Source organism: Osmerus mordax, chromosome 1, assembly GCF_038355195.1.
Source record: "Osmerus mordax isolate fOsmMor3 chromosome 1, fOsmMor3.pri, whole genome shotgun sequence".
NCBI lineage: Eukaryota > Metazoa > Chordata > Actinopteri > Osmeriformes > Osmeridae > Osmerus > Osmerus mordax.
Window position 1 is genome coordinate 3,799,662 of NC_090050.1, and position 17,014 is coordinate 3,816,675.

Here is a 17,014-nt window from a genome sequence, read left to right on the forward strand (position 1 = left end):
AGATGACTGTGACTGTCTTTCTCTCACTCTCTTTTTATATCACTCCTGATTACTCCTGTTCCAGTGTGAATCTACGCTAACATCGTAGCTTAGCAATGGGGAGGGATTGTTCAGCAGTGTGTGTGTGTGGGGGGGGGGGGGGGGGGTACTTAAGACTCTAACTATACTTGACATGGCTTTTGTAGAAGGGCTTCTCTGTCCAGAGAAACGAATGCTGTTGCCCCAAAAGCAGGTCTGACAGGAATTTGAATGAGTCAGCCTCACCTTACCTCAAATGAACTATGCCAACGCTGGCTACATGTCACACAGCATGTCCCTGGGATAGAATATATAGAATTTTTCTCTCTCTCTCTCTCTATATATATATATATATTTTTTTAAATCTTATCTGGTTGCATGTCAAAATATATGATATAATATATCATACATCATACGCTCACACATTTTGTTCACAGAAAAACTCATAACTGTTACTGTTTTTTTTGTTGTCTTTCAGGTCTGCTCTCTAGAGATGTCTTCTTAGTCAAGCTGCTGAGGAGTTGAAGAGGTGACATGCCTCTGTAACACATTGTCTGAAACAAATGGTGAGCTTATGATTTAGTACAGTTCCACAACACATGCTAAAGTGGTTCCGCTCACACTTTAGTAGTTGTCATAAAAAATTATTTTAAAATATTAATACAAATTATATTATTAATATTCATATTGGGATTTCAATGCAAATGCCCTGCTCTTTCTGACCAGAGTCAGGGAAACTTTGATTGGCTATAGCTTTTGTAATGCAGATGCAATATCAGATTCCTTGTGAAGCTTATTAGGCTGTATAATGTTTGGAGATGGAGACAAAGTGAAGCAAAATATTTTTTGCTACCTGCATGGACATATGTCAATGCAGGTATCAAGTACATACTTGGAACTGTTTGTAAATTAATGGTAAGTGGCCATCTGTCTGGTTCCTAGATTGGTTGCCATGCCTCCAGGGATGGTATGTCGTCTTTTAGCCCCAGCAGTCCGATCGCTGCTACCTCCGCTGCTGCTGCTAGTCCTAGGCTGTCCCTTTCCCAGTGGCCTCTCTTTGGCCTCTGACCCCTCTCACTTCGACCCCTATCCATCCTTCTCCCGCAACGACACACTGTTTGAGCACCTGGCGCTCCACCCAGACCCTTCCGTGGGCCGAGTCTATATCGGGGCGAGGGACCGCCTCTTCCAGCTGGACCGCTTCCTGGCGCCTGAGCTACAAGACAACACGGGGCCCGTAACGGACAGTCGAGAGTGCCTGCCCCCCGTCACCGTGGGCAACTGTCCCCAGGCACGACGCACCAGCAACCATAACAAGCTCCTGTTGGTGGACCCCTTCTCCATGGAGTTGATCACGTGTGGGAGCGTCAACCAAGGAATTTGCCAGAAGCGTAGTCTAGCCTCTGTGGATGAGGTGCTCTTCTCGGCTGAGAGGCCGGTGGATACCCAGTACGTGGCGGCCAACCACCCCAATGTGAGCACTGTGGGACTCATAGTCCGCTCACGCCCCGACCGCCAACCTGTCCTGTTCGTGGGGCGGGGCTACACCACCAGCCACCCTCCTATCTCCACACGGAACCTCGCCCAGGAACCCGTGTTCTCCTACGAGGAGACGGCCAAGCTGGCCGTGGCGGGACGCCTGTCGGAGTACGACCACCATTTCGTGGCCTCTTTCGCCCACCGCCAGCACGTTTACTTCCTCTTCTACCGCCGCGACCTCAAGTCGCAGTCGCGCGAGTACCGCACCTACGTGTCCCGCGTGTGTCTGGACGACCAGGCGTACTACTCCTACGTAGAAGTCCCCCTGGCGTGCCGCTCGGCCGGCGGGAAAAGCTATAACCTCCTCCAGGCCGTGCGCCTCGGTTTACCCAAGAACGACGTGGTGTCCAGAGGTCCCGAGGTCCTCCTGGGCGTGTTCTCCACCCGCATGGCATCGTCGACACGGCCCAGCGAGGACTCGGCCCTTTGCATGTTCTACCTGGACGAGTTGGACCAGCGCATCAACTCCACCAGGGACCTTTGCTACACCCAGGTGGGCAGGACGGAAGAGGGGAATGAGGCCGCCTACATAGAGTACGACGTCAAGTCCAACTGTGCCAACCTGCCTTCGGTGAGTAGATCATCTAGGAGAGTGTGTTATTTTTGCATTGCATTGTATAATTGGTGTGTTTTCTTTAAACATTACTTAAAATTACTGACTTACTCTGAAGCTAACTTTTGTAATTGTTAGTAACAACATCTGGGAACCAGTTGAATCTGCAAGCTCATGCTTTATTTGCTCTGGCAGATTGGTTTTGCCTCCCTTCCATTCAAACAGATTTGATACGATGTCTGAAGCACAGTTGAGGCATTTTCATTGGCAAACAGGATTTTGGTTTGTTCTGATTGGGGGATTGGGGGAGTCAGGTGGCTGAGCGGTGAGGGAATCGGGCTAGTAATCCGAAGGTTGCCAGTTCAATTCCCGGTCATGCCAACTGACGTTGTGTCCTTGGGCAAGGCACTTCACCCTACTTGCCTCAGGGGACTGTCCCTGTACTTACTGTAAATCGCTCTGGATAAGAGCGTCTGCTAAATGACTAAATGTAAAATGTAAATCTATGCAATTCAATCAAATTGTGTCCAGAGGCATTTTAGTCTGCGCCTGTTGAAAATCAGATGAGTCAGATGTCTGAGCGGTTAGGGAATCGGGCTAGTAATCTTAAGGTTGCCAGTTCGATTCCCGGCCTGATGTTGTGTCCTTGGACAAGGCACGTCACCCTACTTGTCTCCGGGGGGAATGTCCCTGTACTTACTGTAAGTCGCTCTGGATAAGAGTGTCTGCTAAATGACTAAATGTAAATCCCCCTTGGAAATTGAACTGAGAGGTTCCAGACTAATATGAATTATTCTGGTGATGCCAGGCTATTATGAAATTGTACTTTCAGTACATTGTATTTATTTTCATTTAGCCTACTCTTCCAAAGCAATGTCCATTTGCTGACCTTTCTTATCACAGTTCTTCAAAGGACATACGTATAATTGCAGTCTATAAGAAGATTTTATGGTATTTACCATGTTGGCGTTGTTTTCTTACTATGTCAGTAGGTCTTTAGCTGGTTTGATGCTTAGTGTTTCACTAAAATGCTGTGTCTGCAAAGTACGTGTCAAGGATGTGTCCGAGCTTTTCAGGGTCAGCCCAGTCACAGCAAAGTGACCTCTGTCTGAAAATGAAATGTTATTTAATCTTTTAGAACAGACAAATGTAATCCTCTTTTGTGAGGGGGATTGAACAAGATCTATTATGCCACTATCTTCGGAAATCCCAATTTGTAGTTTGCTTTCTTGTGCGTGTCTACATAGGTACGTGTCTATTTGATGTGGGCAGCACAGCTTTGTGTATATCTATTTTTTGTATTTATTTTGACATGCATTGTCATGTGTGTGGGCAGCTGGGTTAGGCAGTGGGCGCACAGATTCACAGTGGATTTGAATGATGCATCGTAGAGGACTCCGAACAAGCGACGACCCCTGAACTTGGCCTGCTATTTTCCCCTCAGACTGGTGGTGGTGGGGTGTGTGTGTGTAATTTAATAGAATTGTGGAGGGGGGGGGGCAATCGATGGGCAGCATTAGCCCCCACTTAGCGAGAGGGCGATGTATAACAAGGAGTGACAAGGACGGATGAAGTCACCATGAAGACAAGGAGATCCAGACAGACTGGTGGAAGAGTGGGCGGGGGGGGGGTTACGGAGGGATAGAGAGATGGGAAGAGGAGGACAAGTTGAAGCGGGACCAATAAGGTTACGTAGAGAGGACCGTAGAGAGGGAGAGTTGAAGAGCAAGACTACAGCAAGAGATGGGAAGAAAATATAGAAAGATGGGTAACAGTGAAGACAGATAGAAGATAAAAGCGAGAGAAGAGAGTACATTAAGGGATAAAAGAGAGCTCAAAGGTAGAGTATTTGACTGCAGGTCAAGAAGTTGCAGGTTCAAATTCTCCCTGTAAGTCCCTTTGGAGAAAAGCGTCTGCTAAATGAATACATTGTATTATTAGGAAATAAAGAGAGGACCTAAATCTGTGGAGTCTCTCCGGTCTTCTCTTTGTCTACATATTCCATCTGGCCCAGATTACCACTGTTTTTCACACAACTGCATCCAACAAGGAAACTAGCCCTCTGCTGATCTCCAGTCAGCCCTTAAGATTTTCTTGTTAACGTCAAGACACAAATCTAACTGGAAAGACATCCAGTTTAGCAACATGGTTTCATTAACTGTCCGGCCCTGCCTTAACACTTTCAACAGCATATCTTTCTATGAAAAGGTTATATTATACCGGGCTTGTTGCCATTTGTGTCTTGCCAAAGAAAATATCTAGTGTAATTATTGATTCCGGTCTGTCAATAGAGATACATGATCCTGTAGCCTTGCAGGTCACGCTGCTAGACCAGACGTCATGTATGGGCTATTTGTGTTGGCCATAATGCAGCCTGAACCTATTATTAGTTGGAATCGAGTCTGTTCCACGTAGTTCACTGTAATAATCTATGGGTTGCAATGTTGGTTGCCTTGAATTAAACCTCATCAATACTTATTCATATGTTAGTACTTTGTCGTTTTTAAATGGTCACTGCAGTACTTACAATATTTAAAAAGTCTAACTTTCTAACAATCTTGCTTAAAATGGAAAAAGATAGCAGGGTATTCAAATGAGGGAGTTCTGTAGTAATTACACTGAAGTCTCTTTTTTGTAGACGTGGCCATGAGTTATTTTAATAATAAACGAGCACTACATAACAGCAATCAAAACAAGTAGTTATCAGAAGTTTTGGATCATCTGTTTATTGCCTGTTCTTTCTAATGTTACTTAATGTTGTTGTCGTTAAATTATGGTTGTGAAAGCAAGTTCTCTGTAAGCTTTAAAGGGAGCTGGGGAACAGGTTGCCAGATTCTTGCAAAAGTTTCCCCTCTCACCTCCAGCTGTTGAACTATAAATCTCTGTTAAGATCTTGTTTAAAACACAGCGTCAACTTTTTTCCACCTGTCTTGTCATGCATGACTCAATAATAAGGATTTCCGGCAGCAGTTTTTGAAAACTATTTCACCTATGTGTTCTGCTTTATGGGGTTTCAAACCAACAACTCTCTTAAAGGCTGTCATATAAGTATTATGGGGTAAACTAGCGTATAAGCTTCATGGTTATCTATAAGGGAGCAATACAGGCGTAGGGGGTTTAATGTAGTCCAAACAACCCAAACTATTCCCCTTCGTTTAAAGGAAGAGGGGTTAACTGAACAGTGTATTAACATACATGCTGGTTATACATATATAACCATATATGCTGGGATTAGTTATTTGAGTCTATGGGTTAAATCATAGCAAGGGGCAAAGTAAGTTAACTGACATAGATATTTATTAACATTGCAAATGCATTACATGAATTACAAGGCAAACAATGCTTCACAATTCCCTTTATACTCAACTATTATCTGTAGAACAACCAATCAGACCACATCTTGACCCTTACTTATCAACATATGACTAGCAATGCGACAATAAATTACACAATGAGGTGTGAGACCCATCAAGTAGAGACTCTGTTTAGCAACTCCAGATTTGAACACATGAGAGGTGGGGGGCAGGGTGACACCAAGCCATCCACAGGTATGTGTACAATCTGGCTGCAGAAAATGTTGTGTTACAGGTGTTTAAATGCTTTATGACGACTGAATTATTAAAAAAATGGTTGAACGTGTGCATCATTGACTGATACGCATTTCTCATACTTTCTGTGAAATAGAACACTTTGGATGCCTACCCCTGTGGTTCTGACCACACTCCCAGTCCAATGGCCAGCCGGATGCCTGTGGAGGCAGAGTCCATATTAGACAGCCCATCTGCCCGTCTCACCGCTGTCGAGGTCAGCGTGAGGGCAAGACATACCATCGCCTTTCTGGGGGACTCCAAGGGAAACCTGCACAAGGTAAGAACTATCTCAACACTAGGAAATCAGAGACAGGTTCTTAAATGCAACCTGCATTTCAAATGGACAATCCTATGCGACTTTTGCCAGGTTATTCCAGAGCAAAAGTCTCTCTTTCTCTACATTTTGAATGCACGAAAAAGCGTTCAACATCTTGGGTAACTGGACTAAAAGTGAGAGGGTTGGAAACAGCCAGAGCAGACATTCTTTCTCAACGCACCTTAAGACCCCCCTCTCAGTTCTCAGTTCCCTTGCCAAGAAGCGGACGTCCGAAATAGCATCCTAGCAAGGCAACACTGGCCAAACTCAGCGCTCCAGAAATAAGAGCCAGAACAAGGCTAGGCCATGTGTCTCCAGTGACTCTGTGTATTTGCTTTCCCCTAGTTGGGCCAGAAAATACTGCTGACATTATGCATGGGCTCTCTCTTTCTTCCTTGTGTTCTTTTCCTGACTTTATTTATTTATTTTCCCCTATATCGTGATGAGTCGGCAGAGTGGTTAAAAAAGTGTGTGTGTGTGTGTGTGTGGGGGGGGGGGGAGGGGGCCGAAAAACCAATGAACAGTGAGGGGAAGAATATCCCATAGCCAGGGCCCTGCTATCAGAGAAGTGGTACGGTCTGGCACCATTGTTGGGCTTATAAAACCATGCAGGGTTCTGAACATTGTCTTCCACGATGTAAAGCAAGTTCATCACTCATCGACTAGAGTTCTGTTGATGTGCATCAGCTGGTTGGCCGCCCCCACAATGACACAGGGTTCAGGGTTGCCAGGTTGGAAGTGTCCCGCGTAGCCACATGAGACTAGCAGAAAGAGATGGACCGTCTGTCTGTATGATTTCTGAGGTGCGGTGAACATGGGGAGAGGTCATCGCGGGGTCACGTGGAACCGCTCCTCTCAGGGTACACACAAGGGCCAATGCCACAGTCAGCGAGGGGGGAAACATTTTATGACGAGTGAGATAAAGATGGTCGGTAGGGAGGTATAGATGAGGGAATGGAAAGAGTTGAGAGAGGGGTGAAAAGGAAGGCGTAAATACAAACACACCATGGGGTTAACTGAATGTCACATTTATTACACTTATACTAACCATTTATTTAACATAAGATGGTCAAGAAACATTTGATGACAAGGAATAAAGAATACGTTCGACCAAGCATAGCAACATAAAGACATATAACATGGCCATCCCCAAGTAGTAAGTCACACCAGTAGCGAATACTCTCACAAACGACACTGAGCAGTACTGGTAAGCACTAACAGTTAGCGCTTTGTGTCATTTTTCTCAACGGCTTCTTGCGCCTGTAGCCAAAACAGACGCAGCACAACGACACCCATTAACGGTATTTTTATTCACTGTCTGACCACTTCCCACAGAACTATGTACAGGCAGTCAGCATGGAGCTAAGAACAGAAAGTTCCATTCAAGCCTATGAGAACAAACCATGAGTCATAGAATTAGCAGCTCATCCACTGTGTCAATGTCACAACCCTGCTTTTGAACAATGGCCCTTGTCACTATTGTCACTATTGTCACTTTCCTTGAATTGCAGCCCCCCACCAAAAGACTAGAGGTGGCTTTAGCTGCACCGCTAAATGTGAACACGCCTTGCGACTGATTGACAGCTATCTAGCCGCATCGGAATAATAGACATGTTGTTGGACAAAACCACAATTAGTGGTTGTATTACTGGAACAATGCGAGGAGGTTAATTTGCTGCTTGGGTCACCTTACTGGGTAAAGTTGCATAATCCAAAATAATATATGTAAATGTTCTATTAAATATTTTGATTGGAACATAACAGCACTTGGCTTTGGTTACAAGCATTGTATGTTTTTACAATGCTCACCCTATAGACTAATTCATTTTCCCTTACCCACGGCAAGGGAGAAATCCAACCTAGCATAATCTGTTACATGTACTCATTAGGAATAGCAAGCATGCTAAATTCGATTCTGTTGGTATTCAAGACATTTAAGCCACAGTGATTTCTGGCGCTACCCTCATCAATTTATATGAGTGTATAAGAATGCACTGTTTCCCAGTTTGGATTCCTGTCTTAATGTTTGTCTTGAGGACGTCAGATGGGTGCGTGTCAGAAGAGTTGGTTACTGTGTGGCAGAAGTATGCAGTAGACATCTCTCTTTACCATCTTCATCTCTTTCTTTCCCACCCATCCTCAAATTCCCTGTGTGTGTGTACACATGTGTATTGTTTGTGTATTTGCACAGCCTGGACTCCCAACAATTTGTCTGTTGCCTGACAGTGTTTCTATTTCCCCAACAAATGAGCAGTGGTTTTATTTGGCATTAATTGGAAAAAAAGTGGGACCTGAGGTCTTCCCTGCCTGAGCATTCTCCCCTTTGAAGAGAGGGGGAATCTCATTAAACGCTTGTTTCATCTTTTGTTTGGTTGGGTTGACAGATTTGGCAAAGCAAAGGAACAGCAGTGTGGGCTAGTATTGCCCGTCATTGACGTCTGGACAGTCAGGGCCTTTGATGAGCCCTGGGATCAAAGAGTGGCGCTGCACAGCTGACCCCCCCCCCCCCCCCCCCTCCAATAGGATCGGATTATCTCATCATGTTAAATTCTTGGACCATATCTGGCACTTGCTCTAGTCTCATCTGTCTGGCCTTTTTTGGGGCCTACACACATACTGTAGCAAACAAACAACACAGGCATTGCCACACTGACATAGATACACACTTTTGTGAATTCAAATGGAAGATTCACGCACAAGTGCTCAGACACACACGGTTTTGCTAAACGCAAACTGACTCTCTCACTGTCTCATACACACACATACCTAGCCAGTAATAGATGTTCCCAGTAGGATGATATCTCTGAGCGTAACTGTTCATGTAAGGGGGAGGGGGATGTCCAGTAATGGCATTAGTTGGAGTTAATGGGATGTCAACAGACCACTAGTTCAAGCTCTGAACCACATTGCAGCGACTCTGCCCCTGCTGGAACAGCAGAGAGGTCTCATACCTGAGCCACGCTCAGTTCTCGGCTGTGCAGTCTCATTTGGAGTAAAGTAAAAAGGAGATCGTTGTTTGATACATGTCATATTTGTATGACATATCTAAGATCTAATGTGTATGTCACTATTTTAAACTAAATGTTTCTCTTTGATTAGTGTGTCTTACATGTCATCACGACACGACGGTGTCTCTTTTCTGAGCTTTGCGTTATTGATGCCTGTTGTGTAGATGCATCATTATCATAATACTAACGATTTACTGGGGATTACTTCAAAATCCTGAATGGTGGTGTGTGTTCCCATGACTACATGTGTGATTCGGTGTCCTCAGGTGTTCCTGGGTCCCGAGGGTGAGGTGGAGGTGTATGACGTTGTTTCCATCCAGCCCAACGCTCCCATCAGCTCGGACTTGCTGCTGGACCAGGCCGAGGAGAACCTCTTTATCATGACGTCCACCATGGTACACACCAGCTCACACCATATTCGCTGTATTTTTTCACATGGGCAGTGTAGTTCCAGTTTAATGGACCAGTCCTGTATTCCTAGGTTTTATATGTGCTTTCTCATTAACATAATGTTATCTGTTTTTTTATTGTTATATATATATATATTATATATTTTTTTTTCTTATTATTATTATCACAGTTGCAAAAGAGGCCCGTGGCAGAGTGTCGGCAACATCTAGACTGCCAGTCGTGTCTCTCTGCTCATGATCCCTACTGTGGCTGGTGTGTCCTGGAGGGAAGGTGAGCTAATGGCTAGCTGCTCAGAAGCTAATTTGCTGTGTCCTGCCAGCAGAACCTAAGAAATTGACACATTTCTCATGTCCAGTGCTCATGGAGCCCTAAATGTTCTAAAGTGGTGGCCTTATAAGTCTGTTGTTTTAGTGCTGCCTAGTAGCTAACTACATTCAGCACTTTATTGAGCTTAAAAACTAGAGTAGTTTTATGTCCCCTCTCTCCACTCATTCCAGTTTCATTTTTTCTCCCTTCTCCTGCCGTGTCCCAATCACCTTTTCTATCCTTTAACTCTTTCCACTCTCCTCTTTCTCTAATCTCCCTCCTCCCTGATTCCCACATCAACCACCACATTGATACCAGTGATAAAATAACCCATAAGGCGTTGATAAAGTAACATATTTAGAATTGTCTATCCGTAAACACCCAGTATAATTGTATTAGTGCTGCAAGTGTGACCCTCTCTCTGTGTTCCACTCTCTCTGTGTTATGGCAGGTGTGTCCAGCAGGGGGAGTGTGGACGTGGGGCCCAGACTGGCCAGTGGCTGTGGAGTTTCGACATGGAGCAGCAATGCCTGATCATCCAGTCTCTCAACCCCGCCAACATCAGCCGGGAGGAGAAGAGAAGCGTAAGTACAAGTGTGTGTGTGTGTGTGTGTGTGTGCGTGCCTCGGGCTGGTGTGTGTGTTTTTGTGTTCAGATTTGCAGAGGCACAGCATGTACATTTTGCATGAATGTTTCCTGCGTGTTTTGTGTTAATGGCCCTCATGTTTTGAACATGCATATCTCCCACAACCTCTGCATTCCTCTACAAGGGAGCGGTGGGAAGGGAAGGCAAGGAGATCATTTCTGATATCAGTCATGTGTGCCCCTGTCTGAACGAAACTAACAATATCAGTTTTAGAGAGATAGCGGATACAAGCCATTTACCTTTGGGGCCTAGAAAAAAAAACAGAACTTTGACACAGAAAAGCCTTTATGTATTATAGCTTTGACTCTTTAATTTTGATATTAAATCTGTTTAAGTTTGACTATCTGTAATATTTACAGTTGGCCGCATAAAAAACTGAACGGAAAAACATTCCATCATTGTGTATTTTATCTGGAAAGAGTGCAAAATAGTTTTAGCTTTGTTTCTGCGTTTTTTTGGTTTGTTTTTTTTACCAAAAAACTATTTTTACGTTTTGTTTTAGTTTCCAATAATAACCTTGGAGAGCACCCCTCAGCTTGAATCTGGATGATTCTGAATCTGTGCACTTATCCACTTAAAACCAGTTAGATCTAGATTGAAGAAGACTTAGAGGTGCTCTATTCCGTTCTTGCACAACATCCTTGGTCTTGATTTCATTTGTTTGTTTATATAACATGCTTTCTACGCTGTTCTCCTTCGTTTTATCTGAGTTTCTCATCCCTTTTTCAACTCTTGACTCATGGCCCTCTCCTTCCAATCCCCCCACCTCTTTCCATCCCCCTCTCCCCTTCCTACCCTCTCCCCCTCTCCTCCTCTCCCAGATCTCTCTGTCTGTCCCGGGGCTGCCTGTGCTGGAGGAGGGAGAGTCCTACTCCTGCTACTTCCACAGCAGCTCCAGCCCCGCCACCATCACAGGCTCCGGTGTTGTCTGCCTCTCCCCCGATCCCCACAGGGCCCCAGCTGTATCACCGGGGCAAGGTGAGAGCCAAGAGACGGGGCCTTCTTTTATTTTGTGTATGTGTATATGAGTGGGTGAGAGAGTCTGGTGGGGGAGGGGAAGAATGAGTAGGATAGAGAAAAGGGGGAACAATTCAAAGATGGTGGATGCCATTTGGGAAGAGTGTGTTTGGTTGAAGAAGAATTAAGTGTGTGTGTATGTGCGTTTGTGGGCAACAAACAGGCCAGTCTGACACTTGTTTGCGTGCTTTCTGGTCAAGCAGATGCGTGTTCAAGACCAATCCTTTTCAATCCTGTTTTGAAACCGTTTTGCACAGCTGGGAGTAATCTCTATTGAGCGGCAGCCAACTGGTCATTCCATTTACACAATTCATTGATCATCTTTTGTGGTTTTTTTGTGTCATTTCTTTTTTACTCTTATGTCCAATGATTGCATTGCGTGCATGGACCGTAAGGTTTTTTTTTTTTTTTGGGGGGGTCTCTTGTGATTTCTAAGGGTTATTATAGTCATAAAACACATCTGAAGACACAAGCATTATACACTTGGGTTTGTTTCTACCCCCCCCCCCCCCCCACCTCCCGAACACACACACACTCTTGTATGCACACACACTTTTCTCTCCTGCCTTCTTACACACCTATCCTCCTTAAGCACCCCCATCCCCTTGTTTCCAATGAAAGCATTCCTGGAGAGAGCGAGGTAGAGGGTAAAAGAGAGAGGAAGGTTTTGGTTCTCAGGCGCAGGGTAAGGCCCCCCCCTCAGGGAAAGGCTTTAATGAAGAATAGACACACACAGAGTCTAGCAGGAGATCCCATAGGCATTAGAGAGAGAGCCCCTCCAGGCTTACCTTGAACAAAACAGGACTGCTCAGACCGTATATGGTGCTGAGTGGGGAGGTGAAGTGTGTGTTGTATAACTTGTAGAACCGCTGTTTTGAACTTAAAGTGAATTACGGTTTTCATTCCCAGGATTTAGCCTTGGCTCGGAGATGTTTGGCCCGGCAGAGATTGGGATAACAATTTTAAAGATTAGGATTAGATGTGATAATCTGGTGTCTGGGAAATGAACCATAATTAAATTTTCTGCAACAAATTTAACCTCAGGACTGAGCAAAGATCCTTGTGGAACACCCTAGCGGGTCTTAAAAAAAAAAAAAAAAAAAAAAACTAGCTTCAGCTCTTAGTCAGTAGTCCAGTGTAACTTCTTTCTCCAATGTGGAAGAATGGCAGGGAGGTTCTTAAATGCTCTTTTCATGTTATTATTTAATTGTCCATGATGTAATAGTAAGTCAGATGATCATAATTCATGGGAACATGAATGTTTATCAGTTCCATCGTGATTAATGTGAGAGAGAGGGAGAGTGAACAAAATGTAAATAAGAGTGCGGGTGGGGGGGGTGTGTGTGTGTGAGCTCTTATAACTGTGTGTGTGTCGGCTGGGCACATGGTAGGGTCAGGGCAGAACTCGAGAACTGTTTATGTCTGGCTCGTTCAGAGGGTGCTGCAAATGGATTTTATTATGGCTCGGACGGGCGGCCATCCCAAGTACTCTCTTTCCCTCGCATTCTCTCTCTCTGTGCTGTGTTTTGAAGAACACGTTGGTGTTCTTCTGCACGAAGACCAACTCAGCCAAGACACACCGTTTTCCTTACACCCCCCCCCGTACCCTATCCCCAATACTAAGAAGAGGGTTAATCAAACAAAATGTTTTCAGAGGTGGTGTAAGTCATGAAACGTGATGTTAGTGAGGGGGATTTATTGTTGTAATTCTTTTTTTTCTGACAGATTTTGTCACGGTCACCTTGTCACTGCGCTTCAACGACGTGGTCGTCACGGCCAACGAGTTCACTTTCTACGACTGCACCTCTGTCAAGCAGCTGTCTGGAAGCATGCCGTGAGTTAAACACACACCAATTTTTATTTTATTTTTTGTCTCTCTTCCTCTCAGTAACTTTTCCTTTTTTGTTTTTGTTGTCGCTCACGCAACAACAAAAATTCCCTGTCGGCCTTTTCTTCTCTCCAATTTCCGGCTTCTTTCACTTTTGCTTCTATCTCTCTCACTATTTAAACTCTGCATCCTTACACTTCATTCAGCCACTACATATCTGTGATTCTCTCCAGGGGAAGGCTAAACTGAAGCCTTTGCATTGACTAACAGTGAAGTGGTGGCTGTATTAGCTGCAGGCACCTGACTGACTCATCACATGCCTACCTCTGTTCATACTAGCTTGGTTACATTAAATACACCAGAAGAAGAGACATATTTCAGTAAGAGCGGAAAGCCCAAAGCCAGCCAGAAACTTTATATTCTTGGAGATTTTCGGAACGGTCTTTAGAGCATGCGCTTTGTGTGTTTTTACGTTGTCCAAGAAAAGCTCTTCACCAGGTCACTTATATTTATTGGCCACGAACATTTGCTGCGTCTTGCCCCCAGCTGATTGGTAGTGTTGCCACATATGTTCAATCAATGACTTTTTAATCTTGTCTCCAGCTCTCTCTCTCTTGTATTTTCTCTACCCTTGCTCTTTCTGTGTATCTCTATCCAATTCTCTGCCTTGCTTTCTCTCTCTCTCCTCTCCCCGTTACATGTTCCAGAATGCTCAAAAAAAGAACTGACGCTAAATGTAATTAGACAAGGGACCTTTCTTACCACGATGTGCAGATTGGATGCAATTTGATTATTCTGTGGCTTGCTTTCCCTTTCTCCCCCTCCTCCCCTCTCTCCCTACATTTGATTTCTTTTCATTCAAAATTATCTTCCACTCTTTGCTTCACTGGTTCCAAACTCTTATAGCTCACACAATGTATTTCTCTCTCTGCCCTCTCTTCCTGCAATCAACTTTTCTGTAAACACCTGTGCTCGTCCACCCTCTAGTTGCCGTGGCTGTGTGTTAAGTCGCTGGGGCTGTAATTGGTGTGTTCATCAACACTCCTGCACCCACAAGCCCACCTGCGAGGAGGGAGTCATCATTTACAATGAACACGTAAGTCAAAACACCCCTGCGAGTGATCGCGACAGCCACTGCAGCCCCTGTATAAAACTCTACAGCACCCGTGGTTGAGCCAGTCCCAGTGTGTTTTGTAGGATTTCCCTGGAACCCTCAATACCAGCGATCCTGTGTCTTTATATTTGTTATGGCCACATGCATTACTTTGGGAGACAAGTGTCAGTCCAGTATACACATTTGATTTTAGTAGTAATGCTGAAGGAGTTGCTTTCTATGAAGTGATTATGTAGGGCAATTATGGCCTAGAAAGGGAAGGCTACTTTGATTGACAATTTTTTTTCAGTGAGAGCCCATTTCTGTTGGTGAAGTCAACAATACTAATGTTTTCACTGCATATCATTCTACAAATTCAGATCAAAGATTTGACTAACAATCATGTTCATTTTCTTTGCGTTGAGTGGTTTGTCGTCGATGGTAACACGATACTGACACCATCAGGATACGTGTTTCACATCATTTATTTTGTATACATTTTTCTCTGACATGTTTGGTTGTGTTAAAGTTTGTTCTATGGTTTGGTTGTGTTAAAGTTTGTTCTATGGTTTGGTTTTGTTTCGCTCACCCTCATGTCTTCCTCCCCTCTGCCCCCTCTCCCACCAGTTTAAACTCCCCACCTCGGCCCCTCCCACAGTCAAAACTGTTACCATAGCAACAACTGTCCCTACCACAACTGTAGCACCAACATCAACAACCCCCCCAACAATACTCCCAACCATTACAACCACAGCCACCATAGCTACAACAACCATAGCTAGTACAACTACAACAGAAGCCACTATGACTGTAGCTACAACTCAAGAGCCTTCAACAACACCACTGTCTACTACATTACCCACAACCACCATCCCAGAGCCTGCAACTTCGCCCTTGACCACAACCATAGTGACCAAGGCTCCCACTACTCTGCCCCCTCCAACCGAAGCTACGACGTCATTAGTTGAGATCGCCACAACTGAGAAGAACAAGGAGGAGACGACATCCACAGTGATATTCCTTGCGTATGAGCAAACCGAAATGGAAACCGAAGGCCTCATGGTAACACCAGGCAATGTGGATGTTGCCACGGAGGCGGACTTGACCAATGTCACGTTAGCAGCCGATGATGACGATTTGTACGAACTGACCCCACTGGTAAGTCCTCCAGAGTTACCTCCGTTGGAGGTGGTCACCGATTCCCCCCCTAGCAGTGTACCAGAAATGGACCAAGCACAGAGCCTTGGGGAACTCCCCAGCGAGACCACCCAGGCCTCGTCATCCGGCTACTCCCTTCCGTCCCCCTTCCCGCTGGGTGAGCCATCTGACTCGGAGCCTACCTTCCACCTGGACTTTACTCAACCTCCACAAGACCCCCAGCCACCCACCCAGGACACAAGCAGGGGCTCTGACCCAGAAGTCCTATTTTGGCCCGGGGAGGATGCAGATGAGGACTCTGAAGTCACCGTAGCGGAAAACGACACAGCCTCCTTTTCTGCTGCCACCGTGTTGTCGGGCGACGGGGAGGTCGACCACACCTCCCAGGCGTTTCCGCGTCTCATGGACGCTGATTCTGAGCTAGACTACCAGTACGACATGGCCGACACATTTCTTCCGGTGAGTTCCAGGCTGCTAAAGGGGCTTTGGCAGCCTTTCTCGCGCTCCCAGCTCTTGACTGGACGACTCTTCTCTAGAATCCCACAGCACTGACACCACTATCCCTGATCTTTTCCCTTATTCCCCTGCTGTTGCTAACTTTGTTCATGTTGTTGTTGTTTGATTTTCTAGAAATCTACCCAAAAAAGCGACTACCTCCTGCCAAACTGGAGCAGTTGTTTTTTTGTGAATGTTTACAACCATTTTAATTTGTTTTATTTGTTCATTTTAACAGGATAGTACAGCATATCATATTAACAGTATGATAAAAAACACAAAGCACCAACTTCAACCCAGAGCAGATCATTATGTTAACAAAAATAAAATGGATAATAATGTTAGCAAGGATATGTGGCAGGAGTGCAATTCAGATACATGTGTATGATTGTGGAGTGTGTGTGAACGTGAATGTGGGAGTGAGTGTGCCGAAGACTTGCGTGCATAAGTAACGTGCGTGTGTGTGTAGGGAGACGAGGGCTCCTATGTGAGCTGGGGCTCGTCAGCTTGTCCATGTGTAGAGAAGGTCCAGGGCTCTGCTCTTCTGCCTGTCAAAGTAGAGAAGAAGATAACCCTGCTGGCTCGCAACCTCCATCTGTACCAGGTACCCAACGCAAACGCGCACTGCACGCATAACAAACACACACACAGACACACAAACAATTTATCGAGACAACCGGAACACAATTTAAACCCCACACACAGGTGCATGCAGTCACCCGGAGACGCTATCCCTCCCCTTTTATTCATAGTCAAGTTCTGAATTGATGAATTGGTGTTTGTGTGTGTGTGCAGGACAGAGACTTGGACTACGAGTGTGTGTTGGTCATTGAAGGGCGCACTGTGGTGGTAGACGCTTATGTGGAGATGGATGACCTGAGTCCGTCCCTGTTTGACATCACTTGTCAGTTGCACCAGGTCAGTCCCACTGCCCTCTGGCTCTTATCCTCCCATATATGAAGCATTTCTTAACTGAAACACACATTCAAGTTTTTTCCTAGCTTTGCAGTGGAATCGTTTTGTACATAATGGTTCA

At 45.1% G+C, this 17,014-nt stretch overlaps 1 protein-coding gene across 1 annotated transcript in view; it reads left to right on the forward strand.

Moving 5' to 3' along the window:
* The window catches only part of plxnb1b (plexin b1b), a 71,956-nt gene that overhangs the window by 40,544 nt on the left and 14,398 nt on the right, over window positions 1–17,014 (forward strand). The window contains exons 2-13 of the mRNA XM_067237280.1: window positions 497–584; window positions 961–2,128; window positions 5,795–5,977; window positions 9,291–9,419; window positions 9,605–9,705; window positions 10,193–10,325; window positions 11,209–11,365; window positions 13,130–13,238; window positions 14,220–14,328; window positions 14,953–15,942; window positions 16,448–16,582; window positions 16,774–16,896. Coding sequence (XP_067093381.1) covers window positions 971–2,128; window positions 5,795–5,977; window positions 9,291–9,419; window positions 9,605–9,705; window positions 10,193–10,325; window positions 11,209–11,365; window positions 13,130–13,238; window positions 14,220–14,328; window positions 14,953–15,942; window positions 16,448–16,582; window positions 16,774–16,896 — 3,327 coding nt within the window. The 5' untranslated portion in view covers window positions 497–584; window positions 961–970. The remainder of the gene's footprint in view (window positions 1–496; window positions 585–960; window positions 2,129–5,794; window positions 5,978–9,290; window positions 9,420–9,604; window positions 9,706–10,192; window positions 10,326–11,208; window positions 11,366–13,129; window positions 13,239–14,219; window positions 14,329–14,952; window positions 15,943–16,447; window positions 16,583–16,773; window positions 16,897–17,014) is intronic.